This window comes from Ixodes scapularis, unplaced genomic scaffold (genome assembly GCF_016920785.2).
Source record: "Ixodes scapularis isolate PalLabHiFi unplaced genomic scaffold, ASM1692078v2 PGA_scaffold5__190_contigs__length_132052651, whole genome shotgun sequence".
NCBI classification, from domain to species: Eukaryota; Metazoa; Arthropoda; class Arachnida; order Ixodida; family Ixodidae; genus Ixodes; species Ixodes scapularis.
The window spans coordinates 100,058,230-100,084,147 of NW_024609880.1; the positions used below are offsets into that span (position 1 = coordinate 100,058,230).

A 25,918-nucleotide genomic window follows, 5' to 3' on the forward strand; every position below is an offset into this window, starting at 1 on the left:
AAGCACCAGAAGGAACTGCAGAAGTCTGTGCAGCAAACCGTACAGCGTGAAAATAAGATGTCCGTTTGACCCGCCCTTGAAGTGACATCTTTGCGCTGACAGGGAAGAGACAATATGAGCAACAACGCGGATGAAATGTGACCAAAACATCAAACTGTATGCTGTAGCGGATATTTTGAACGGGTGGATCAGCCTTTGACGCGTACTTATGCTTCGTCTCATCTTAGCATGGACTAACTGCGAAGGATGTGCAAGCGGAAGTGGGTAGCCTTGATTGCTTTACCTGGAGACTCACTGCACGAGCCCTCATGCAGCCGCCGAGGCTTCATCCAAAGCAACTGGCTCGCCCTTTTAGCATGCGCATCTATCAATAGTTCATGCTAAGGTGAGACGAAGTATAAGTGACCACACGGCAGTGTGAGGTCAAGTAAACAAAGAGAGAACACGCATAAAAAGGTGGGTGTCGTCACGCGCAATAACATCTATGTCACTGTCGCTTGCACATTTTGACTAAAAGCTGTAGATGGATTTGCGCAAACACAAAAACAAATCAAAATGCTGATCGTTAAAAAGATAAACACCAAGAGTTTTCTAATCTTTTAATGCATGTGATGGAATGTCTAAGTTTGCCGATCTATGAGCACGTAACTAAAAAGTATGTTCTCTCGACTTTCGCAGGGTGTCACTGTCTGCGCCTGGTGGATCTCCACGTGCCCGGAGCTGTGCGCAGCGGCGAGCCCGTCCAGCTGCGCTGCGAGTACGACCTGGAGAGCGCCGAGCTCTACTCCGTCAAGTGGTACAAGAACAACGTCGAGTTCTACCGGTACCTCCCCAGCGACGTCCCGCCGGGGCAGTCCTACGAGCTCCTCGGGACCTTCGTCGACGTGAGTCTTTGAGCCTAAAGCCGATGTCATATTGACGAAGGACGCGGTGCTCGAGCAGCTGACATAATGACAGACGTATCAGTGCGGGTGCACGTTTCAAGCATATATGTTCGAAGCTTGTCTGTAATACAAAAATGTTTGCCAGCAGTTTTTTATGTTTTTTATTTTATTGAGTATTAGAAGTGTGACAGCAGCTTTAAGAAAACTTGTAACTTAGGAAGACAGCTTTATTTTCACGTAGACGTGTTTTCACTTTGGAAAATAATTTTGAGACAAAATGGCGGTCCTAAAGAAAACGTTTTGAGTGCGCTAAAAAGTCGTCGCTTTTCTTTTCATAAAACGTATGACCTTTTCATTATTTTTAAATATATTTAAAAAATGCAACGTATAATAGTAACGGAGATTTCTAACAAGTAAAATAGGACGAGCTTGTATTTCCCGCCCAATTTAGCGGGAAACCTTTGCCTACCAAAATGAGCGGGGACATATCGTACGCGTCCACATAAATTGAACCACGAAGGCTTTGTTCCCCCTACATTTAGAGGCAAAACATTAACTGCCGTATATACACGGCTCAGAGTGACTCAGAAGCTTAGAAACATTCAAAAATAAGCACTTAGCACAAATTAAAACATTCTGTCCATTTTATGTCTGTCGACGTAATTCGTAGGAATCATTCTTTTTCTTTATTTTTACTAGTTCTTTTTTCCGTTCAGACTGTGCGAGCTCTTTGAATCGCTCGGTCATTTCCTTCTATTCGGGATGAGCGGCTCGGCAGGCTACAGGTCTGAGAACTCGAACCCTTTGATTGGTTAAACGTTTAATTCGAGTGGCAAGGCGCGTTTTGCGCTCGTGTCGATAGATGGCGCTACCTTCTTATTAAGACTAGAGTTCCTGTATAGGCTCCCTACGGGAGCCAGAGTTGCGCGTCTGTTTTCCACGTGCCGCCGCGCCGCTATTCGCCGAGAACCGTGCAGGAAAGTAGACGTTGCGCGCGCCCCACCGAACGTTCCCTTGCTTTTGAGCACGCCGCGCGCCTCGAACGCGCGGCGCTGCTATTCGCCGAATTCAGTCACGTGACGAGCTGGATCAACATGCCATGTAGGAAAGGCGGCGCTATGGGGATGAACGCGCAACTCTGGCACCCGTAGGGAGCCTATACAGGGATTATAATTAAGACTGCTCGCGACCACCGTGGTTTGTTAAAATAAACATGATCTTTTTGTAATGTACCTTTGGTTTAAAAATAAATGCGAACAATAAAATCAAAACTCGAGTAAAAAAAAACGTGTTTGCATAACGATGGCGCTTTGCTGCCAACGGATTTCGTCTGCGTGTCGTCTGCTTTTTTTTCGTTGGTCGGCTACACCTTCGTACGCTGCTCCCAACGCCATCTATCAATTCACGCGCAAAACACATTCCGCTACTCGACTCGGTCGTCTGCGTCGCCGTTCGCCGTTGATCCTGGCAAGTTTTTGGAAATATTCCTCAGAGAAAGAAAGCTATGCTTTGCAATTTTACAAGAAAAAACCGACCTGTGAAATACAACTTCGACGAAAAGTTTAGATTGCTAGTGCAGGCGTCGATTTTCACGGTCCTTTTTAGATCGAGCCTGGTAACTTTTGACACCCTATATATAGGGTTTCATGTTTTCAGATAAATCCGAAAAATTCCACAAAAAATACACCCACCGGGAAAAATTATGTCAATTCAAATTTATCCGATAACCTCGAATTTATTTGTGCCAATGCCCTCCCCCCCCCTTTTCTAAAAAAGAAAGTAAAAGACTTTTTTTTTACAATTTAATCCGCGCAGGGTCAATTTTCTTGGGAAAATTCCACCTTATCTTTCAAATATCGAACCGCTGTCCAAAGGGGTCTTAGCGGTTATCTTGTCAAGGTTGATTCAGGGCAACAGGTCATTGTACAGTTGGGTCACCACTCACGGCAAAAGCCACTCTTTTAGTTTCCAGTTTTGGCCATGTATTTTGTGCTTTAGAAAAATTAGAGGTTATGTTTTTGTGACATTGAAAGCTCTGAACCATACAGATTGTATAAAATAGGGAAGAGGGGCAGTTGAAACTTCTCCATTACATCCTTAACCACTCCATCTCGCGCGGCCGCGGGCTAGATTGATAGAATAGGATGGGATGGCTACGGGAAATCCCATCCTATTGACTACCTCGGGGAGTAGTTCATTGATTCTAAGATATCGACGTTTATCGAAGCAGCTCTTGTGTGCAACTTTTGTTGTGAGATATATTAGTGTTGCCAATGGCAATGCCACCAACGCCAAATTCAGCAAAGGAAATTTTATTTGATACAAGCGCGCTTTATTTTTTATCTGGCGTAGGTTTGTATTCGATTAATATTGATTTAATTATTTTTATAAGAAACACTACGAAATTAAACTCCGGGTATCAAATAATAGGGAATCCAACCAAATAAACTCCGATAGAATCCGAATCCAAACAACACCATCCGAATTTGACGAAAAATAAACTCCGAAAACACAGATCCATACCTATATTCAACTATAGGGGTACTCACTGGACGCCATATTTGAGGGCGTTGTTTAGCGCGCATGCTCATAACGAGCTCAAATTAATAGGATACTAAGACCGGCAACCTTGATGGTGTGGAACGCACTTTGCAAAGGAACTGTGGAAGCTCGCCGTCAGCACGTGCTCAGCAGCAGGGTGTAAGATAGACAGGTGGGGAAACGAGAGCCAAATGAGCGACCAGATTGTGTCCCCCTCGGTTTTCTCCTTTTCTGTGGCGCCATCTGTGCGGAGCACCGCGAACTCTCACTCCAGGTGGGCGACCGGTGGCGACCGGCTAAACTAACGGAGATGGTTTCTCGTGGATTATCAATAGAGAACTGTCGTGCTTTCAGTTTATTTACGCACTCTCCCATAAATTTCCATCTAAATCCGATTCCGATTTTTTTCCTCTCGCCGCAGCGCCATCTATCGCAAATTGGGGGTACCCGCAAGCAGACGAGTACACAATCCCGTCACGGCGGTGCGGTAGGCTTCTATGGGCCGTTTCTCCACCTGCCTATCTCACACCCTGCTAAGCAGTTTCGCGCACAGCTATGACCGCTGGTGAATACTCCCTATAAACGTTCCCACTGTTTATAAAAATCACAGTCCACACATGCTAAATCACATTCCAGCCAGCCCAGCCAGATAGTGCGCGTGCTTAACACACAAACATAGCAATGAACGCGCCCTCAAACGGTTTTATGGAAAGGTTATAGACTTTTTCCACATAACATCATACCAGTGCGTAACTGACGTACCCTCGACCCGGTGCATTTTTGGATTGTCCGCTGACACAGGATATGCCACGTGGAATATGAACCCGCCATGGGTATGGAAAAAAAGACTTGGAAACGGACGTCGTCCGCGAGTTAGTTCAGCTATTTTTTACTGTGTTACAATTTCCAAATATCTACGGTTGTCTGGCTATCACTGCGCCGTGGTCGTGTGCCCAAAACAAGTTTAGTAAAAATAAGAACAATCACGGAGAATGTGCGATGAGCACAAGAGACTGCAGCGCGAGTGTAACTGCAATGTTATTGAGCTATACACGTTCCACAAGGATCCTTATTTATGGAGTCAGGCGATGCCAGCGTGAATCGTGAGGGCTTTGTATCAGACTCATCTTCACATTTATGCTCACGACTACTTCATCTACGTCAAGAGGACTGACTCCAACCCGGTGCAGGTGCTCCGATTACGTTATCACTGCAAGGTGTGCTATTTCTCCATGACATGTGGAGGGTATGAAAATGTCTACGTGCTTTTACTCAAGATTCAGCTATCAAATTCCGAAAGCTTGCCTGCACAAACTAGGGTACATGAAGGTGCTCTTATATACCTTCGTTGTTGAAACTCAATCAAAGCACCACACCGTCATCGTCGTCCTCGTCCTTTCGAGGAGGAATGGTGATGACCTGTCATTAGCCGAGGCTCGATTCAATCGGCCAAGTTCCGGCTAAGTTATTGTAGCCCACCATGCCCAAGTCTAGCCAAGTTCGTCCCATACTCACACCATTGCCTGCCCAGATAGCTGTGCTGCCAGAACCCGCCGGTTTTTCAAGCTTCTAGCAGTAAGCCGCTAGACGGCGTTCTCGGCGCGGCAATTTTTAAGATGGCGGCGCCCTTAAAGAACGGTCTATCGACAAATGCAATCTGCAATCATGGTGCCACGACTGGTGCCCCATGCTTGCAAGCACGTGCAACGTGCGCGTGAACGTGACTTTAGCAAGCTTGTAATCACAGGGCCGCGCCTGCTCGAGCTGAGACATGGCGGTGGCCAGTCATCCAGCTTGCAATCGTCTATTAGCGGCGAGATGTTTTGGTTTCGCCCTCCTATAGGGAGTATTCACTAGACGCCATATTTGTGGGTGCTGTTTAGAGCGCATGCTCAGAACGAGCTCACATCAATAGGCTGCTAAGACCGGCACTTTTGATGGTGTGGAATGTACGCTGCAAAAGAACTGTGGAAGCTCGCCATCAGCGCGCGCTCAGCATTCGCGCACACAGCTATGGCCGCCAGTGAACGCCCCCCTATGGTTCCCGTTTGTGACGTCATTACCTTGCGAACAACAAGTTCGATGGTGTTTCTAATTAGCACGGTTGAAGCTTGAAATCATTGCACTCTGAAACCAAAACAGCCAGCACTGTCAAATTGAAGTTCTCAGATTACTCTTATTTCTGTCGATAAGAAAACCTTTGCTGACATCATAGTCAGCATTCGGTGAATCGTGGGAGGCCGACCACAGCGACGCTTTCGATCGCGGACGTCGCTAATACGGCCAGCAGTTTGACTATATGTTTCGCATTTATCAATGTGGGGGGAAGTCTCGCGCTGCACTGCGCGTGAAGAGCGCAACGAGGTGGGCACTCAGAAGGCCGCTGCATACGCACACAGCAATTGACAGCAATCGTACTTACGCAAAGCTAGCTACGTTGCGTTGCGTGTGTATAGAACATGCGGAGTGTGGAGCACGCAACGCTAAAGGAAACGCACAGTGCTTGCGTTTATTTTTATACGCAATACTAAGACTGTCTACTGTTTCTAAGTTAGCATTGTATCTATGTTTAGACAGCGGGATTTTATATTCCTTCACAAAATGTGAAGATACCAGCGACTATATTCGTGGTGAGAAGCTCGCGAGGTGCGCTTCTGTTTTCCTCACTTTGGGTACTGCACGTGCTACCCACGCGGTTATGTTTTAAATTTGGTAGTGCATAGAAGCTTGGCATTCCTTCCTCTGCTGCTTGTATCAGCAGAGGAAGTTGAGGTATCCTCACTCTGGGTTGTGAAAAAATTAAACCAGGCGGCGACACCCAAACTTCTCGCCGCGAATAGCGATATCCACCAGTCTATAATTCATTTCGCTTTATTCAGTGTTTTGTTTGTTTGTTTTCAACGCACGCGCCACAATGTTTCTAGCAAAACGGTAAGAAACCCAAGGGATACTTTCTGTTCAATGTAGCTACAACGAGCACAGGTCGACTTACCCTGCCTTCGTTCGCACTTCAACTGAATTTATACTTCGTTCTTCCCCCTGAAGTCCAGACGCAGCAGACGCTACCCGCTGATGAGACCGATCCGACAGACAGCGTAAAAAGTGCATACTCATAGTGTTCGTCGCATTTCTGCGCGTGTTTTATTATCGCTAAATCCATCGTAAACAACGAATGCCCAGTGACTTGCGCTTTCGACATTGCTTGGTTGGTCCTAACAGCTCGTAGCGTCGGCAGCGTCTGGACCAACGAGGTAGAGGGGCTTAGAGTGATAAACCGGAAGTTCGGAAGTGGCACCCCCCCGGTTGCCGCCATATTTCACGCAAATGTGACCACTCGTCACGTGACCTTGCAAGAGCCGTGACGTCACGGGTAAGATGGCAGCGCCCAGAGCTGGCGGATGCGAGTTTGTTCGGTGCGCGGTAGCCGTGATGTGCAGCTGCTTTCCGACGACTTCGGGCTTCTTCGTGCTCGCTGACGCAGGTGTAATGTGAAAATATGAAGGAATGAGACTTTATACCGTTTTTGCGCAAGATCGCTGTGGATCATCTGGATATTAACGCCTGTGAGACAGGATCAGCTCTGCATCGCCGTACCGGTGCTCGGATTCCGGGATGTGTCCGAGGATCGATAGAACTTTGAGTGCTTTTAACATGAAATTTTCGCATTCTCTTAGCTTTGTTTGAACGTTGAAATATCTGAGAATCTACGCTTTTGGGCCTAAGGGAAGTTGTTTCAGCCCTCCGTCCCTCCGTCACCGAACAACCATAGCAACTTTTAGCGAGGAAGCTCCTGCGATTTTAACCTTTTGTGCTAATCCACGATTCTACGTTCGATCGCTTTTCTTCCTTTTTTTTTTGTGTCTGTGAGTGCGAAGTGCACCCTTATTTTCAGCTACGAGGATGGCGTTTTATTGGGTATGGGGAAGAAAAAATCCTTGCAGGCACCTGCTTCAAAGCTATTCGACTTGCTATAAGAACAACTGTTTTGGTGCATGCATAGATTAACTGCGTATTTTTTATGTTTTGTAGGATTTATTGCAGCTATACTCTTTTCCATCAAGAGTGCATTGTATTAGTCGGTCAATTATTTAATTTTTCTAATTACCTGGATAAGATGATTCATATTTGTGTTCATCCCTTGCCTGGAGAGCAGTCTTGTTGAAAAATGTTGACTACCATTCCTTTTGGTCTCTTCAATAGACTCTTTTTAAAAGTGTGGGCTTTCTATACTTCGCATCACCGTAACTTGAAAAAGGCCAACCGCCACAGCCCCCTCGAGCCAATCAGAGAGACGGAGCGAAGGTGTGTGACAAATCTGTGCAGACGAGCACTCTGGTGATATGCTGTCATCTGCCTCTCTCCAATGTGTGTATTGACTCACCGAGACTGTAGTCTTTGCCGTCTGCCAAATTCTGATGAAACAAATTACAGTAGCTACTACTGTAATTACTTCAGGCTTTCATACTTTGGGTATTTGTTCGACAAGAATGTTATGTCCGCCATCCCTGTGAATTCGGCTCAGCACCTATTGGACTCGAATGCTGCATTAGCGTTCGACGTGAACTGGGGCCCATTCGTGTGCTTTACGCCAAAAAAATGGTGACGGTTGTGTTGCTTGATAAGGTTCTGCAAAGGGTCTATTGTGTCATACATATAGGAAGTGTCATGCTATATAACAATGCATCAACACATACTATTAAACTATATGCTCAGAGGTGTGTTTGTTTTTCCAATTAAAAAGTTACAGCAGTGTGCTTTAATGCTATTATCATGTGTGTAGTTTTAAGTATCCTCTCTGCAATGCCTACGAAGGCCCCTGGAAGCAATAAATTAATAAATAACATTTTCACATCACTGGAGTTGCTTTTCGGATGCACCACATGTTCAGGAAAGGTTGAACGGGTGCAGCCCCTTGCAAGAAGTCTGCCAGTCTGGTATGACCCCTTAATTAATATTGAAGGGTCAGAGAAGCAAGTGTCCTCGTAAAGTCCAGAGCGTGCAGTGGACACAATTCTCGGTGTGTAGACTCTCAAGGCATGAAGGCAAGCGGAAATATGTTTATCTGGTTAGTGTATCAAATATGTTTATTTCCACTTGATTACATAATTATTGATTCTTAGTAAATGGTTCCATAACGAGTTCTTTCTGCGACAGTCTCGTGTCAGGCGTTCAGTCGTAGTACCTGTGGACCTTGTTGTCGGATGACGCTCCTGGCACGTCGGTGTTCAGTTTGGTTGAGTGGCAACTTTGACCGACTGATGCTGTCTTGTAATCATATGTCATGTGCGGCCACTGACGTCCGATGCACTGAAGCTGCAGGGCTGGCTTCTAATCCGAAAATTTTCCTGGTAGTTTTCGGCATCAATGTAGCAAGCTCGGGCATGTATTGCTTACGTGGCTGTGCCTTTTGCTGTACCATTGACTTGAAAGCTGGCAAAAATTTTTGTTTGCTATCCAAGTCTGGTGATGCTTGCAGTTCACTTTTGAGAGCAACCAGCCATTCTATTCCTTCAAGTCACTCAGGGGCATTCTCCCTCAAAGTTGGAAATTGTGTGCTTGGTGGAGTGGACACAGAAAATTGGTGTCAGCAAATTTTTAGGTATTGTCCTTGGACGACAACCGACACCAAATCCACTGTCACTGCATCGCCGCTCACCTGCTTTGTCGTGCTTACCTCTTGTTGAGGTGATGGACATGAGGAGCTTTGGGGTAATCAGGGATTCAGAATCTTTGATTCAGCACCTTCGGCGTCAGGGACAAAGGTCGCCGAAGGTAATCCTTAATCTCCCGTGGTCGCTCCTCGAGACGTAATCGAGGGTCGTTTGGCACGAACCCTCGCCGACCAATTCATTGGTACGGGCTGCTTTGGTAGACATGGTCGGCTTCATGCAGTGGTAGCAAAGTGGTTTTCGGTCGTACATTCGCATCACCTACGTTTTCCTCGGTATACTTTGTTGAGCACAGATCTACACACGATGTCGGGAATGCTTCGGCGTTAGAGTGTCTCATTGAATTGGCATTGAATACTAAGGGGCAGCCAGTGGCGGTCGTCGTGCCATTGTGGTGTAAGTTGCCCTCGGTTTGTCAGATGCCGCTTCGCTCGCAGAAGTCTCGGTTAAAATACCTGTCAAACTCGTTCCGAAACAATCTCAGCAATCAAAATAAAAGCCAGGCAACTGATGGCAGGAAGTAGCTTCCTGATCTCCTCCCAGACAACGTCGTGGATGCCTGGGAGGCTGGCGTCGAAGTAGTAGCTGGACAACTCGAGTGTCGAGACGCCGGGAAGTTGTTCATAGTGGCAGGCTTGGGCATGCAGTGCACATTCCATGTTGGAAGCCTCAGTGATATGAACACTCCGACTGTTGTTGGGGGGGTTGCGGAAAAGGCTGCCGAAGGTGTTGTCCCTCACGTGAGGGGCATGGGATTCTTTGGTTCTTGTCTTCTGTAGCATCAAAGTCGGCGTGGGCGTGGGCGCTCGATCAAGCGCAAAACATCCTCCACGAGTGCGGTGGCGCTCTCATTGGGGCAGTGTCCTGGACAGAATCAAGAATGCGGCTCTCTCTCGTTGATGTTGGTTGACGAATGCGCGCTTCAGCTCGATCTTGCATACTTCCCATGACGTTAAGGAGGATCCATGGTTCTCAGACCAGCGCCGGCAGTTTCTTCCACGAGAAGTATAGGTTCTGCAGGAGCTGGTTGTCTGTCCACCCAATGTGGCGGGCGACACTGTCATATTGTTCAATCCAGTCCTTGACGTCTTCATACAGCTTGCGTGAAAAAGCGTCGGAGTGTGATTTGCGACGGGCATGCAAACAATGGTGGGAGGGGACACGGTTTGCTGCTACAGGTTTGTCATTGTTGGCTTAGTCAGCTTCGGATTTTCTGACAGGAGACCGAATTCCGGTGGTTTTTCCTGGTAGCAGCAACTGGCTCGGATTTCAGGTGCTTCGTGGTGTATTTCCGAGCTTACTCCTTGTGGTACTCGGTCGTCTTGCGGTTGTTCTGCCAGGCTCGGGTCAGGACTTTGATTACGGCTCGACAGGGGTATAAGACGCAGGATAGTCCGCCAGCCGTATCCCATTATCGGGTAACTCGGTTGAAGAGCCGCCGGGTTCACACAGAGTGAAGGGCTATGGGTAAAGTGCCCAGCACCTCCACCTGAACATACAATTACAGCTGAGCATGACCTGCAGTGTCCCAGAATAGTGAATATTGATAGAAGATAGGACTGGAACAAGGGCCCGTGACAGTATGACAAAACTCGCAGAAGAGAATCTATCCTGACCACTGAAGAAGCTGCATTGCTTTAGTGGCATTCTGTCCGAATAAATCCTCTCCTTCGGGGTTTGGCGACTGCCGTGGACGAACTGAACTGAAATGGATGTGGGACCACTTTTCTGTAATGGGCCACTGCAGACTGTTGCCACAAAGCGGCGTGAGCTGGGTACGTAACACGCTCGATGAAATGTCCGGGCAGCTTGCAATTCGCGTAACGAGTGTGGATGAAACGTTTGTGTTGACGAAACGTGCGACAGACCAGCGGGATCAATACCAACTGCAACACCTGTGCTCCGTGAAAGTGCACGTCTACGCCGGAACAATTTTGGAAGCAGCACAGCATCACCTAAAGCATGGCACAGGAACTACCAGCTTGAAGGCAGCTCTTCGGTGCGCCGCACACCTGTGCTCCGTGAAAGTGCACTTCTACGCCAGAAAAATTTGTAAGCAGCACAGCATCATTCAGCGCGGCACGGGAACTACCAGCTTCAAGGCAGCCTTCCGGTGCGCCGCACAACCGAAGTGAGCCCTCGGTCATTTGGTCGAAGCTGCACCGCGATTGCACACCGCCAAGCACGACTCATGCAATTTCCGTCGCTAAACTGTGTATACAAATATATTGCACACGCTTCACTGCAAACCTCGAAGATTCCGATGGTCAACGAGAGCACAGAAACGTCGCCTTAAATTTTATCCTAGCGGTATCCGAATCAATCCGAGGTCCGAGCAACGTAGGTCAGATTGTCTCTTCCGTGGCAATATCCCGGTCGGTCACCAGCGAAATGCACACGGTGACCAGCGAAATGCACACCGTTCCTCCGTATTTTCAAGTTATACCTACGTCAAACACCACGCTGAACTCTGAACTCGCTTTCGACCGGCCTCTTATGACGGCTTCCGCGTCTGAAATCAACTCGCCGAGACGAACGACAACCAACAAAGCATCCGACAAGCTCCGGCCCAGCTGGGGCCAGCCGCTGCATGGGCGCTGCCATCTTTCCTGTGACGTCACGTATTTGGTTTGGTCATGTGACGTGTGGTCAAATTTGCGTACAATGGCAGCCGCCTTAGGGGGGTCACTTTCGAGTGCAGACCGGAACCCCGGTTTATCGCTCTAAGCCCCTCTACCTCGTTGGTCTGGACATAGGCTAGGCTGAAACAAAGTATAGAAGGGTCCAACGGCTGTTGAAAGAAGAGAGAAAAAAACTCAGAGCTGCCTAAAACTAATTGTAAAAGGGCGCGAATAAAATTAGTCGAAATAAAGAAAAACAAATAAAACAAACAAAAAACGAGGCAAGCGCAGGAAGCGGTGCACTCAACATAAGCGGTCGTGCCTCCGCGCCTCTAAGCGCGCAGGAAGACGGAACAAAATACAAAATAGTATTAAAATCAAAAGTAAACTGACGGCTACAAAAAAATGAAAAGAGAGAGCCGATTATTGAGTGAACCCTCTTATCATTCAGTTCGCGATTTTTCTGCACCACGCAGCGGCGTTGCCGTCGACGGTGGCAGGGCTTCGACGATGGCGTGAGATCGCTACGAGGTTAGCCGCAATTAGGACCAAATATAAAAGTCCGAAGGAAGGGGGGCGGGGGGGGGGGGGGGTCGCTGGAGGGGTCACCCCGCCCAGTTGCCTCACTAATTGATGGCCAAGCGTCGATCGGAGCGCTCTAAGCCTTCCCGTGTGCCTGCGTGGCCTAGCGCCTCGGATGGTGGGGACGCCTCCGCGCGCGGTGACGAAAACTAGGCGGCAGCGAGGTAACGCCTCCACGAACGTAATGCTTCGACCCCGAACGTTGTGACGACATCGCACGTGCAGGGTGTGCATTACGGGTCATGTAATCAATTACTTCGAGAGTAGTATTAAAACCGCGGTCACACTGCTAATAGGGAGTTTTAGGGGGCCGTGTTTGCATATCCGATACGGTACGACGGGCCCTCCTGTACCAACTCCGCGTGCGCTACCGCAAAACACTCGCACATGCGCAGTTCGTCCCAGAGGGCCTATCGTATTTGTATCGGAAGATCGGAAACGGTTCCCTAAAACTCCCTAATACCGTAAACAAAAAACGGTCTGGGTACACTGTCTGATGCGCGTTTCTTCCATGAATGACGATCCTCTCAGATTGGTCATGCCAAAATGCTCAGCAGACATGTTCTAAACATGTATGAAGAAAACATGCTTCGAAGATGCTGGAGGCATGTCCGCATCTAATTACGTCATCATGCTTGCAGCGAGGACCATGCTTTCATTTTCTATTTTATTTTTAATGACGTATAAGCAGCGCAGCTGCGGCTTTACGGCTGCCAAGCACCTCGGACGTCGCGGTATCGCTCTCCGACAACACGGAACGAGCAACACGCCTCGTTATACTCGTTTACAAAAGGCACTCGGATGAGGGTCCAATTGATAGCCGTGTGTCGCAGTCGTGCTCGCAGCAAACCTGACAAAGCACACAGCCTGTGTCGCCGACCACATCCTCGATGTTCTCTGCCGCGATAACCAAGCCGAGCGAGCGAGGAAACCGACGCGAGACAAAAAGGCAGCAGATCGCGAGTGTACTCCTCATGAATATATGCAACTCGCAGCGTCATTTACGATCTAATGTACCGCTTTCCCGTTTTCCTCTTCTTTTTTTTTCTTCTTTTTTTGCCCTTCATTTTTTTATATTATTGCTTTTTTTGTTTGCACTCGCTTATTGCTTGCTACCTTATAGTGTTTTTCGTATAAGATAAAGCGGAATTAAGTGAGGGAGGGGGAGGGGTGAGGGGCAACAACAAATTGATCCCGATTAGCAAGTGAAATTCGTCTCTATCCTTCTGCCATTACGTACATGTGCCGGCTCGTCCTTTTCACCTTCGCCCTTTTTATTTTTGGTATCCCCGCCATTGTGAAATCAATGACTGAGAACGATGAATGAATAAAAGGCACGAGAGATCCGCGCGAGCAAAAAGACAGGGTGCCTCCAAACAAAGCACTTGTTAGATTAGGCGTCGTGATGGTCGCATTGAGAGCGTATTTCAGACACAATAGATTTCGAATGAAGTTAAAAATCTATTCTTTTTTTTTAAAGTTTTTGAAGAGTTGTAAGGAAAACACGATAACACGGGCGTACGATGATCAGGTGGTTGGTGCCACTATCGGACAGCTGGTCACGTGATCAGTGTCACTATGCGTATAATGTACTTGGTTACGTGACCACGTAACTTGAAGTCACAGTGTCACGTGAGTGTGTAACTTTACGCTACATTGGGACTGACTCCCGGATGTCACCGTGTCACGTGTCCACGTAAGTCGACGTCCAGTGTCACGTGATATCGCGACGTAAGCCAGGTAACGTCACGTGACGCGGGGTTGTTGCCACGCAACCACTGTCCGGCCCATTTAGCGGGAAGGTGTTAGATGCCGTGCAAGAAGAGCCATTCAAGTTCGCCCTCTGTGTAATTCCGACTTTATACATAAAAATAAGGTGGTTGCTCTTTTATTTATATATTGCGTGTTATTTGCATTAACAGGGCGTCACGCGATACCCTAGTTTCGTGTTGGACAACCGGAACCGAATGCTTCAAGTTGTTCACGACAGGGTTCGTGTCCGCACCGGTCGCGTAGATGATTATCGCCAGCCCTTTTAAGCAGCAATTAACATACCACGTTACGCTAGAACTTTGTTTATATGCCCATATATGTGTATACTAAATTCTACCAATATTCATTTATTTATTTATTTATTTATTTGAAAATACTGTCAGCCCTTTCTTGAGGGCTATTACAGGGAGAATATTCATCGTTGTGATGACACATAAAAAACGCAAGCATAAGAAATGAACAATGTAGCTGACACTGCTGTTCGAACAAGCAATGACAACAAGGCACAACCTTGGCCCTCTAAACAAATAAACAAATTGAACAAATTAACCCACATAATTATTACAAATTGCAGACTGAAAGGGCATCACTCTAAGCTCTCATTATGTTAAACGCTTTGCAATAGAATCTTCAAAGGAGGACACGGTTTCCAAATTTTCATCATTATTGGGCAATGGTTTACATGCCTCAATAGTTTTTACAAAGAAAAACTGTTTAAAGGTATGTATTCGGCTTTTATAAGTTTGACATGTTTTTGTATGATTCAGTGTTCTTGATCGTTTTGAGGTTGATGGGAGAACGTATTTATTCGGGCTTAAATTTAGTTTGTCGTTGCTCCTTATATAAAGCAATTTCAGACGTGCGACTTCTCGCCTTATGTGCAGGGGTTCTGTATTACTGGCTCTGAGCATTTTCCTTGGGGATGCTGTCTTTCTCTAGTTAAGGCCCGTTCACACTCTTGCGACCTCTTAGAACTGGGAGCCTTGAAACCTCTTACAACGAGAGGACACACTGGCGCCATCTATTGGGTAGCAGTGTAAACTTGGAGGTCCGGCATATTTTCTATTTCTCTCGCGCATTATCCTTTTTTTTTCTTGGCTCTAAAAACTTTTGTCAACGTTGTAAACGAGCTTTTCTTATAGGTATTACGCACATTTGACCTCGTAAATCCCGCTAAACCTTCGCTCTTGTGAAGTCCAGTTCCAGGGTCACCGCAGAGATGGCGCCAGCGTGCCAGTGTGTTCTCTCGTCCGAAGAAATGTTAAGAGGATTCAACAAGTATTGTCTCTCTCGGTCGCACTCGGTTGCAAAAGTGTGAAAGGGCTTTTAAAGTGAATAAAGCGCGAAGCTTGTCGCTGGACCTTTTCTAGCCTATCGATGTCTTTTTTTATATAAGGATCCTAGACGACACGAACATATTCCAAGATGGGCCTAACGTATGTTTTATAAGCAACCGTTCTGATCTCTTTCGTTGTATGTTTTAATTTGTGTCTCAAAAAACAAAGCTTTTTATATGCCGATCTGCAGACGGTGTCAATATGCTGGGTCCAGGTTAGGTCTTTAGAAAACGTGACACCAAGGTACTTAAAGTGCTCTTTATTGCTCACTCTTATGTCTCCAATGCAGTACTTAAATGGCAGAAGGCTTCGTTTCTTAGTGATATGGCAAAACACGGACTTTGTATAGTTTATTTTCATATCCCATTTGTCACACCATCCTTTAATGTGTTTAAGATATTTATTTAGTGAAGTTTGTCGATCGGTTGAATTACCAGCTGAATAAATAATACAGTCATCGGCGAAGAGCCTTATATGAATGTCTGTTGGAGTTTCATGTACTATGTCCTTTGTATATATTAAGAACAGCAATGGCCCCAAGACTGAGCCCTGGGGCACGCCCGAGTAAACTGGAAGGAGGTTTGAGACGTGGCCGTTAATGTTTACATGCTGGCTTCTATTAGTTAGATATGACTCTATCCAGCCGGTAATCGTTGAGTGAATTTCGATTGTTTCAAGTTTTAATAATAGTTTCCTGTAAGGCACGCGATTAAAATCTTTAGAAAAGTCTATACAAATAACATCAACCTGTTGTTTATCATTATGTGTGGAACCTATGTCATGGGTTACCTCAACCAGTTGTGTTATTGTTGAAAGTCCAGACCGGAACCCACGCTGATGAGAATAAAGCAACTTGTTAGTTTCAATGTAATGAACTATGTGCTTTGCTATTACATACTCTATGAATTTACATGCTAAAGCTGTTAAAGAAATTGCCCTGTAGTTGCTCATGGCCAGTCTATCGCCCGTTTTAAAGATCGAGACAACACGTGCACACCGCCAATCAGAGGGAAGCTGCGATGACTCTAAAGAACTTACAAATAAGCAATGTAAATAAAACTAAATCTATTCCGCGTACCTCTTGAAAGAAGTAGTCGCAGTATCTTATCTGGACCACATGCTTTCTTTGTGTCGAGGTCTAACAGTTTTGACAGAATTCCTTCTTTTGTTATTGTCAGTTGGGGCATGGGGGATACGGTATCACTTACTCGATCTATCTCTGGCCTTCTTTCTATATCACCGACATTCTGTCCTGCCTTTCTTTTAGTCATGTATTCCAGATTATCGTGTGGTGTCTTGCGTGTGAATACTGACTGAAAAAACAGGTTAAAACTATCTGCAAGAACGCTGGTATCTGTTACTACCTTTCCGTCCAGGGTGATTTGTTCAACATTTTTGTTTTCCGGGTTCAGTTATGGCCAGAAATTTTGGGGGTTGTTACTTAGGAAGTTATGAAGAGTTACTGGGAATGGTAAATATGTTTTGACTTTTTTTATCATTTCTTTAAGTTGTTGGCTTAGCTGCCGTATGCTAACATTTAAATCACTCTTTTTTCTACATCTTACGACTCAACGACCCAGCGTGCAGAGTAAGCAGCCAAACACGCGCGTGTGCTTTGCTTTGCAAAGCAAGCAAAGCACGCGCCATGCCCGCAAGCATTCAAAATAGTACCAATCAGAAGCTTTTATTGAACCGCTGAATATACACAAAAATATAAGTACCATCGGCTGCCAATATTATGTATCATTAAGCCACAGGTTCACGGCCTTCAAATTATATATAACGCTTTTAAAATTATCCCTTCGTAATTGATAACTGACATGTTCACTTCAGTAAAAGATGTATGGTGTTCTTTTCCAGCTTCCCCTTTACGTATATTATAAGCCCCGATCATTTCAATGTATGTCAAGGAAACCAATGAATGAAATCAAATGTCGCACTGTCCCTGCATCGTTAAAGCTCTTAGTATCCCAGCGCTTCTATTTCTCAACAGTCTAACGATATATTTATACTTTCCCCATCAGTCTCCACGTTGAACCGATTAATCAATTATTATTCAATTAATGGTAATTAAATATCAGTTAAATAATGTGCCAAACCGGAGCACCTTTAGTCACTGAGGAGTATTCAGGGAAACAACTGCCAACAAAAATCTGAGTTTCTGTATCCCTCATCGTACCGCGGCCAGCCGCGGAAACCGCAGAATTCGTACATCGCCGCCGCGCAGGGTTGGGCAGTATCGCGATACCTTTGTATCGCGATAGTATTTCAGAAATACATTTCGTATCTGTATTTTTGTATCGCGATACATTTTTTTTCACCAGTATTTGTATTCCTGTATCGAAATACATTTGAAATGTTTCTTTGTATCGCGATACAATCAGGATGAAAAGTATTTCGTTGCATCTCTTGAGAAATAGTCCCCCCCCCCCCTCCCCGAAAAAAAAATACAAGTCTGAACGCATTTTTTTTTTTCTACTTTTGAGGGCACTAGGGTTAAGCAGATGCTGGGCCACTGCTATGCTGACCAAGCTTCTTTCCGATTCTCCAAACTATTTTTCTGTGTGTCCTCTTCTCTCTTCTGAGAAGGGTTGCGTAGTCGGGGACTCGAACCAGTTGGCGTGCCAGGAGTGGAGTCAGAGCATCTTCTGCCGCAGGTCCTTAGGTAGATATTTCTTGAGTCATCGTCTGCTGGAATCCAATGCCCACTGCTAACCGTCTCTCTTACCTTACCGTACACAGTACACCCAGCCAGCAAAGCTGTGTCACAGTCCGTTGCAGCACGAGCCTGGCGGGGGTTGACTTGAAATAGTAGGATGACTCACGCAGTAAAGTTCAACACATATTCGAATGCGTCTGCAGCTGCGCCCGTGATATTGCACGGCTCAAGGGTGCGTCATCAGCCGACGTGAACGTGACCCGCTGCTTTGGTGATCCACAACCCAGAAAGGAGGCCAGACATGGCCTCGCTCTGCCGACTCAGACTTCGTACACCTGCGACTCGTCTCGATCGCGCTGTTTCTCGGACAGCTCGCTTCTGTGCCGGAAATATCAGGTCGCAATCCACGAGGTCTCTATTTGGAGTACGCAAGACGAAACTTGAGGACTGCAATCCATGCGTCGGTGGCGCAGGGTCGGCAAGGAAGGACCTTCACAACAGGGACGCCACCGTATCGTTTTTTCAACCGTAACAGAAGATAAGACATGTGTCCCAGGATGCTTCAGGTGGTCCACTATTCTCGAACATTCCAAATGACACTGCCTGCACGGCCTTCAACGAGGTAACCTACAACAAAAGTACGTATTGTCTATTCATACAGCAGCGTGATGAAGTTTCATGTTGAAGGTCACACCTACAAATAAAGAATACCAGTTCATTCCACCATGACGTCATGTGACCTATGTTGACAGGAGCATCCTTATTGGACAGGGACGTGGTGACGTTTTGATGAGATTTAGGGTAACATAGAATTTATTTAGCGGTCGAAGTCTTTTCGCATCCCTCGTCAGACAGACAGGATGTCAGGGAAGGGACCGCGGTGAATCCTTGATGGAACGTTTTTTTGAGCCCATTGAAGACTCCTCGTCATCCGAAACCAGTACCTTCAAGGAAAAGTGCCAAGCCTACGGGAAAGTAACTTCGGGATCAAAAACTTCTACTTTAAACTTCCACTTTAAACTTCAAGCTTCATCTCAGTTGGCGTCTCAAACAAATTTGAAAAATTATTGCAGTATCAGTGTTTCTGTATTTGTATTTCTGCCCTCCCTAAAATGTATTCCTGTATTTGTATCTCCAAATATTTTTGCCTCTATTTAAAATGTATTTCCGATACGTATCGCGATACATTTTTACAGATATATCGTAGTATCAGCATTTTAGCTACTATATTAATGTATCCCAGTATTTGTATTTTCAAATACATGTTTGAGTATTTCTGCCCAACCCTGCCGGCCGCGTACCTTGCCGTAATCCTTAGGGGTTGATTCGAGTGTGCACGTGATGCAGAAAGTACACTGCTTTTAGCGTGTCTTTGACAGAAGGTAAACGGCTCAAGGCGAAAGCAGACCACGCAGCAACAACGAAGCTATTCACCGCCGATCCACGTACGCTGTCCTCCGCTTCGACGCGTTGTGTGGGTTTCTTGTCTATTTCAACTTACTTTGCGGAGTGCCAGCATCAAGATTAGTATCGGGCTTTCTCAATATCATTAAGCCGTGTTCCATCCATCATTCTTACGTTATCTTCATTCATTTTTATCGCCATGGTTCATTTGGCCACTATGCATTCGCCTCGGATCATTTATCATCCGATTAGAATCAAGAAAAGTGTACTTATTTCATCACAAGCACACGTGAATCAATCAACAAAGATACGATGAAATCCGCTGCGGTGATATGCACGGTATGGGTTCCCGGTGTCTGTGTCTGACCACGGTGCGCTAGAGTAAACCGACACTAAGCTTTTTGTTGAGTCATTTTCCAGAATGCGCCTCAACCGCTAGGGGTGCTCTCCGGTTTTGCGCATTAGCTGTTAATACATGCTAAAAGTTCTAGCACAAACAAACATCGCACCCCCCATTTTACGCAATCAGCCTTTTACATTATTGGGCGAACACATGCCAGTTTAAGTAACATACGATTTATTCCAGGTGATCTACTGTAGGCGAACCATCGGGTATTGTTTATGCGTTATTCGTAGGGTTTGGTGTAGGATGGAGTGTGAACCCGTCAACTTGTCTTGGGACAGCTTTCTATCGACATTTGCTTCATTTGTATTGTTAGAAGATGGAATATAAACAGATTTGATTTGAAGTACTAAATATTAAACACAAGAAATGAACATACGTGTTTTTTTAAACGAGTTCTGAATTTGGTGGCTATTTCCTTCCTTGATTAGTCTCTTATTAACTTTTTGAAAGATAATTTTAGATGTTCTGCAACCCGTTTAATTTGTTTTCTTGGATGACGTACCATACAGCCTGCTTCCAACTCAACCCTCTGGCGCCATGCCACCGCGGTGGAACTACTGTCGGCGCGACGCATGCGCAGACGTATCACTTGACACGAATCTGCCAAACGCGGACTCGTTTGTCAACGTTGCGTTGGTGTGCATATTAAGCGACCTGATGCACTGTCTCTCCCTTGCTCGCAGCACTCGAGGTCGGACAAGAACAACGTCTTCCTCGAGAAGACCGATCTGAACACGGAAGGCATGTACGGCTGCGAGGTGTCCACCGAGGGTCCGGGCTTCAAGACCGTCAAAGGGGAGAGGGAACTGCGTATCTACGGTGAGTTTCTCGTGGCATTCCGCCGAAATACACCCTGTATGTCTCACGGCTTCCAAGGTAACAAAGCCGTATTGCCGAAGCAGCGACGCCACCTAGAATGAAGACCAACGCGGGGCACGAAACCGGGTACGAGCGCTGCGTGAGCGTTCGACTCGGACTCGTGGTCAGCGAGTTAAAACGAGAGTCTCAGCCGAATGATGACGCGGCATTCGTGTGTAATGTGAGGCCCGGGTCAGTTTTCTTTATGTGTGGCGCCCAAAAATTCGGTGCCGCGGATTTGTTATCTGAGAAGTGGTGTTTGTGTCCTTTTATTTCTCTTTCTCTCTTTTTTTTTCTCTCTAAGGGCCGAAATGGCATAACAGCGCCCCTTCTTTTTTGATTCAAGGAATCTCTATGTGTCGTTTCTTGTCCGCTTTACAGACGGAATTCCGAGAGCGTAAAAGCCGTGCTTAATTAAAATGTCATTGCAACTCGCTGCTTTGGGTCCGAATTCCCGGGACGCAGAGAGCAAGAAACAGCGCGAGGTACGCCTCTTCATTGGCTGGTACCTTTCAGTCAGTCCCCATGACGGACAGTCGCGTGCAACAGTTCTCTTAACTAACGCATAATAATCGAGAGAAACAAACACAAAACAGAGGATCCCGGAACGTTGGTGAACTAACTTACCAAACAAACGTGCGAAAATTAGCTACATAAATTAGGAACACACACTCTATTCTTTTACTTCCATTCGTTTGCGCAGAAATATAAACAAACTTGACACAAAGTAATTCGCCTTTATTGCACCTGGCATTTACCACGTGCACACACGTATGTCTTTCACATGGTCAGCCTCGTACAAAATATCAAAACAACACACTGAGCACTCCAATAAAATACGCTTTCTACATAATACAACCTTTTTTCCGGTGGCTATGAACAAGCCTTAACCAAATCCACCGACCCAGGCACCCCTGCCCCAAACCTGGCCGTACCACTGGGCTCTTGCAAACAGCGTCACGCAGCAGCTGCTCCCGAACATAAGCCAGCAGGACAGCAACGTTCCATCGTCGACTGCGAAAGGCCAAACCGACCGCGCCCAAGCAGCGTCCCCAGAGACCATCCCGGTCACTCCCTTCTCCCCCCTCCCCAAAATAAAAGGCCAACGCTAGAAAAGAAAGAGCCCAACTCCCGTCTGGGACGTGAAAACGCGAGCGAAGCGCGAGCCCAGGGTCACGTGCGGCGGCCGCCATGGAGCAACAGCGCTATAACTTACGCTAGAAGCCCCGCAAGGTCCGATCGCGTACACACCGGCACTCTCTATGCACGTGGGAGCACTTGTCGCCCGCCCGCCTAGCTCCCCTCCAAGTTGGGAAAACGCCGTAAAGAGCGAACGCGTGCGCGCGCGCACACGTACCTAAAGCGTCCCACACGAGACGCCGAGACCGACCGACCCAGACAAACAGCGAGAAATACTCGGAGCCTCGTCCATTTTTAAACAGCAGCACTACACACAGGCGGAACTGGTCTTTTCCTCCCCCTCCCCTCCCTCCCTTCGAAACAACGGGCAACACGCGAAGCTCGTTTGGCTAGTTAACTCTCGTAGCATCATCAACGTCAACAGTCGGATTACCAGCCGGCATCACCGTTTGCAGCCAGACACCTCCTCCGCCGCGTACTACGTTGGGAGACTCCCTTCCCTTTTCTCCTCTACCATCTCCCCATTTTCTGACCTCCTTCGCCTAAAACCAACGAGCTTCCTTTTCTTTCAGTTTTATGTTCTACCACCCTCTCCCCCATAGAAACAAGTTGGATCGGAACAACACCCTTTCCTCTTCCGTTTTCATTCCTTCTCTCTCTTTCTCTTTCTCTAAACAAAAGCTAGCGAGTTACATGCTTTCCCCTCCGTATACCTACTTCCCTTTCCCGCTTTTCTTTTCTCCCTTCTCTATCTCTTTTTCTCTAAGAAGAGATAGCAATTTACACCCTTTTTTCTTTCTATACAATCCTCCTTCTTCCCCTTGTTTTTTTTCTATTCCTTCACTCAATTTCTCTCTTCATAAAGAAAAGCTAGCAAGTTAGGGTTTTCCTCTCCCTATGCCTGCTTCCCTTTTTCCGCTCTCCTTTTCCTCCTCTTCTCTACGAAAAAGGCAGCGACTTACACCTTTTCTTCTCCCTAATGCCGCTTCCCTTTTCACCCTTTTCCCCCCCATAATACCCTTTCTCTCTCACTCTAAAAAAAGCCAGCGAGTCACACCCTCTCTACTCCGTACAGCCACCTCCTTTTTCCCCTCTCCTTTCCCACTCCTTTCTTTCCCTCTCTAAGATAAAGCCAGCGAATTACACCCTTACCACTCCCTAAAGCTACTTCCCCTTCTAACTCAATGTCCTTTCCCTCGAACAAACAAGGCTCAGGAAAGCGAGAGTGTAGTAGCGAAGGAAACAGCCGCGACGCTCCTGTGGGCCCACTGTTGCAAACAACAAGGCGCGCGCGTGGTTCAGAAGAAAGAAAAAAAAAGAGGAGTGGTGGGCCAAGGGAGGCGACCTGGTCGATTAGGCCTAACTGGGGGTCATTGGGTCCCCCAGGGCTCGCGCAGGGGTTGCGCCATTATTCTTGATAAACGCCGGAGGCGCCTCGCCGTGCACGTTCCCTCTCCTGCCGGTGTCGACGCGCGCAGTCGTTGGCGACCACGGCCGAATACGCATCAGGGCCGAAAAGAAAAAGGAGCTGAGGTGCGAGCAGCGCTATCCCCCTCTTCGTTGCTGCCCTCTTTCCACCGCGCGACGTGGAAAGCGGCCCAACGCGCGTCTTTGGGCCCTTGGTGGCGCGTTCTGCTCATGCGCGGAACTTGGGCGCATGTTATAGAGACTTGAGTCTGAAAAAAAGAAAAGGTGCAAACGGAAGGCGGACCACGACGTATGCCTGGTGTCCATACATGGGTAAATTACTTTCAAAATGTAATTTAATTACAATTACAATTACTTTGCTCCAAAAGTAGTTTAACTACAATTACTACTACGCAAAAGTAGTTCATTGCAATTACAAATTACTTTTTAAAAGTAATGCAATTACTTTACAATTACTTATTTCTGAGAGTTACCCCCCACATTGGGCCACATAACTGTAAACGAGTTATATGGCCGCTGTATAAATGTCACGCATTGTACTTTCCTTTTATGAAATTTGTTAAATGAATTATAGAACTTAATAGTTTGGAGTAATGAACTCCTGCGTTCATATATTCTCAAAACATAAAAAATGGCGACAAAATTCACAGGTGCGAGGTGAATCTCCTTAGAGCTTATGCAAATGGTATCCAAGCCAAACCAAGAAAAAATTAACTTAAAAATAATGCAAGGAAACAAATATGCGACAGTACTGGTATCATAAAATTCACGTAAAAATGGCTAATAAGAGAAACTTGTAAACAACGTCAAACATTTAAAGGATACAACAACTTACGAAAACATTTCAGCCACGATGATTCGCTGCCTCTCCCTCTCTGTGGACTTGTAACATGCCGGATGTGGGTAACCGTAGCACACGAACTGTGGTCGCTTCCACAAAACTAGTGTCACAATAGCAGCAACTCTATTGCCAGGGATTCTGGGTTAATTCAGTGCACGGTAACATCCAAAAAGCTCCTGAGACAAATAATAAATTTAGGATCGTTATGTAGCTAATCATTAGATTGCAATGATTGTATCGATGTTATGCGTCTCATAAAGAAGACCGATTTGAATTTAGCATGGCAAGAACAACCTCGAAAAATTAATTATACACTGCAAACGACTTTATTTTCGCGAATTTCGCGAATCGCCCACAATTCACGAAAAAATGTAAACACATTGGAATCTATATCGCGACCGCACCGCGTCGCAAAAATTAGAATCCGCGAATTATTCCAAAATAGCGGCCTCTTGAACGCCTCGATTTCACGATTTACTTGAGCGTGTTTCAGCTGGACAAGACGAGCTATTATTATTATTTTTTTATAACTGTAAGTATTATTCAAAGTAACAAGAAAGTTGCCTACCTGCAAGTGTTTCCGCAAATTGGAGGTCGCCTTTCGGTTTATTGAATTTGTTTTCAGAAACGGTGCGGAGAGTTCGCTCCTCACGATTATAGTTTTTTACATTGGTGCTAATCTGTTTAGAGAATTTTTCGCAACAAGGCCCCGGCAGCCTTTCCTTTTCCATTGTAGATAAACCTGTTGCAGCTTCTCAATGCAAAGCAGCACTGCGCGCCCGGGACGGTTCCACAGGCCAAGGCGAGAGGACAACGCGTGGAGGGTCACGATAGAGGTGTAAAAGCAAAGTGCAAGCCAAGCCCTCTATAAAAAAAGAAGCCTTCAACGAACAACAAATGCAAAAACAAGCTCCCTACAGCTAAAGCCGCGGTTTGTAAGTTTTGGAATCTCGTCCAATCAGGCTGACAAACGGTTGAAAGGGTTAGGAAGAGCGAACACTAAATAACGAAGATTTATACAAAAAGGTAGACGAGGATTGGGAGAAGGAAGAGCAGTGTAGCAACAACAGTTGGAAGTAAGGCAGGGTGAGTCGTGTTAATGAGACCTGCTGCTTTTTTGCTTCTTCGCCTCGATATTAGAGTAGCACGACTTACTGTTAGTGGTATCAACATACGAGATAGAGGAGAAGGACGTGAAAAACTCATGAAGAAAAGAGAATAATTTCATGAACAAAAAAGTTCCAAACTTGACTGAAATATGTAAGCGAATATGCTAGCGGCGAAGACGCGTAAGGAGAACATCGAACCTCCCCGCCTCGACCGGATGATATGATCGGAGCCAACCAGCTCGACTTCGACCTCCGATGCCCCCATGTGGGAATGAGAAATAAGAAAGACCCCTAGAAGCAGGAGCAACAGGAAGCAAACGAGACAAAGAGTCAGATTCAACTACGACAGGAACGAAAACGGACACGAATGTAGCCCTCTTTTATCAAATTATTTTTCAAATTCTTCATTAAATCGTTTTACAGCCTACAAAATCCTTCATTCCGTTCTATCCCAGCCTCTCTTTCCCATCCCTCTTTTCCATTTGTTTTAGCAGGTTGGGAGACGCTCTCTCCCCTGTCGCTTTGGCTGTGTTGTCGTCTCCGTGGCCAGGGGGGAAAAGCGCCGCCGAACAAAATCTTGCAAAAGTAATTATAATTGTGCGTGAAATTTAGCAATTACTGACGCTAGAAAGTAATTAAATTACAATTACAATTCCTTTTAGCCAA

General features: G+C 46.2%; 1 protein-coding gene across 1 annotated transcript in view; it reads left to right on the forward strand.

The window, feature by feature from the left end:
• The first annotated feature begins 602 nt into the window (after nucleotides 1-602).
• LOC121048457 overlaps nucleotides 603-25,918 on the forward strand; it is a 98,811-nt gene continuing 73,495 nt past the window's right edge. Inside the window, exons 1-2 of the mRNA XM_042294286.1 lie at nucleotides 603-884; nucleotides 20,560-20,695. Of these exons, the coding sequence (XP_042150220.1) occupies nucleotides 603-884; nucleotides 20,560-20,695 (418 nt within the window). The remainder of the gene's footprint in view (nucleotides 885-20,559; nucleotides 20,696-25,918) is intronic.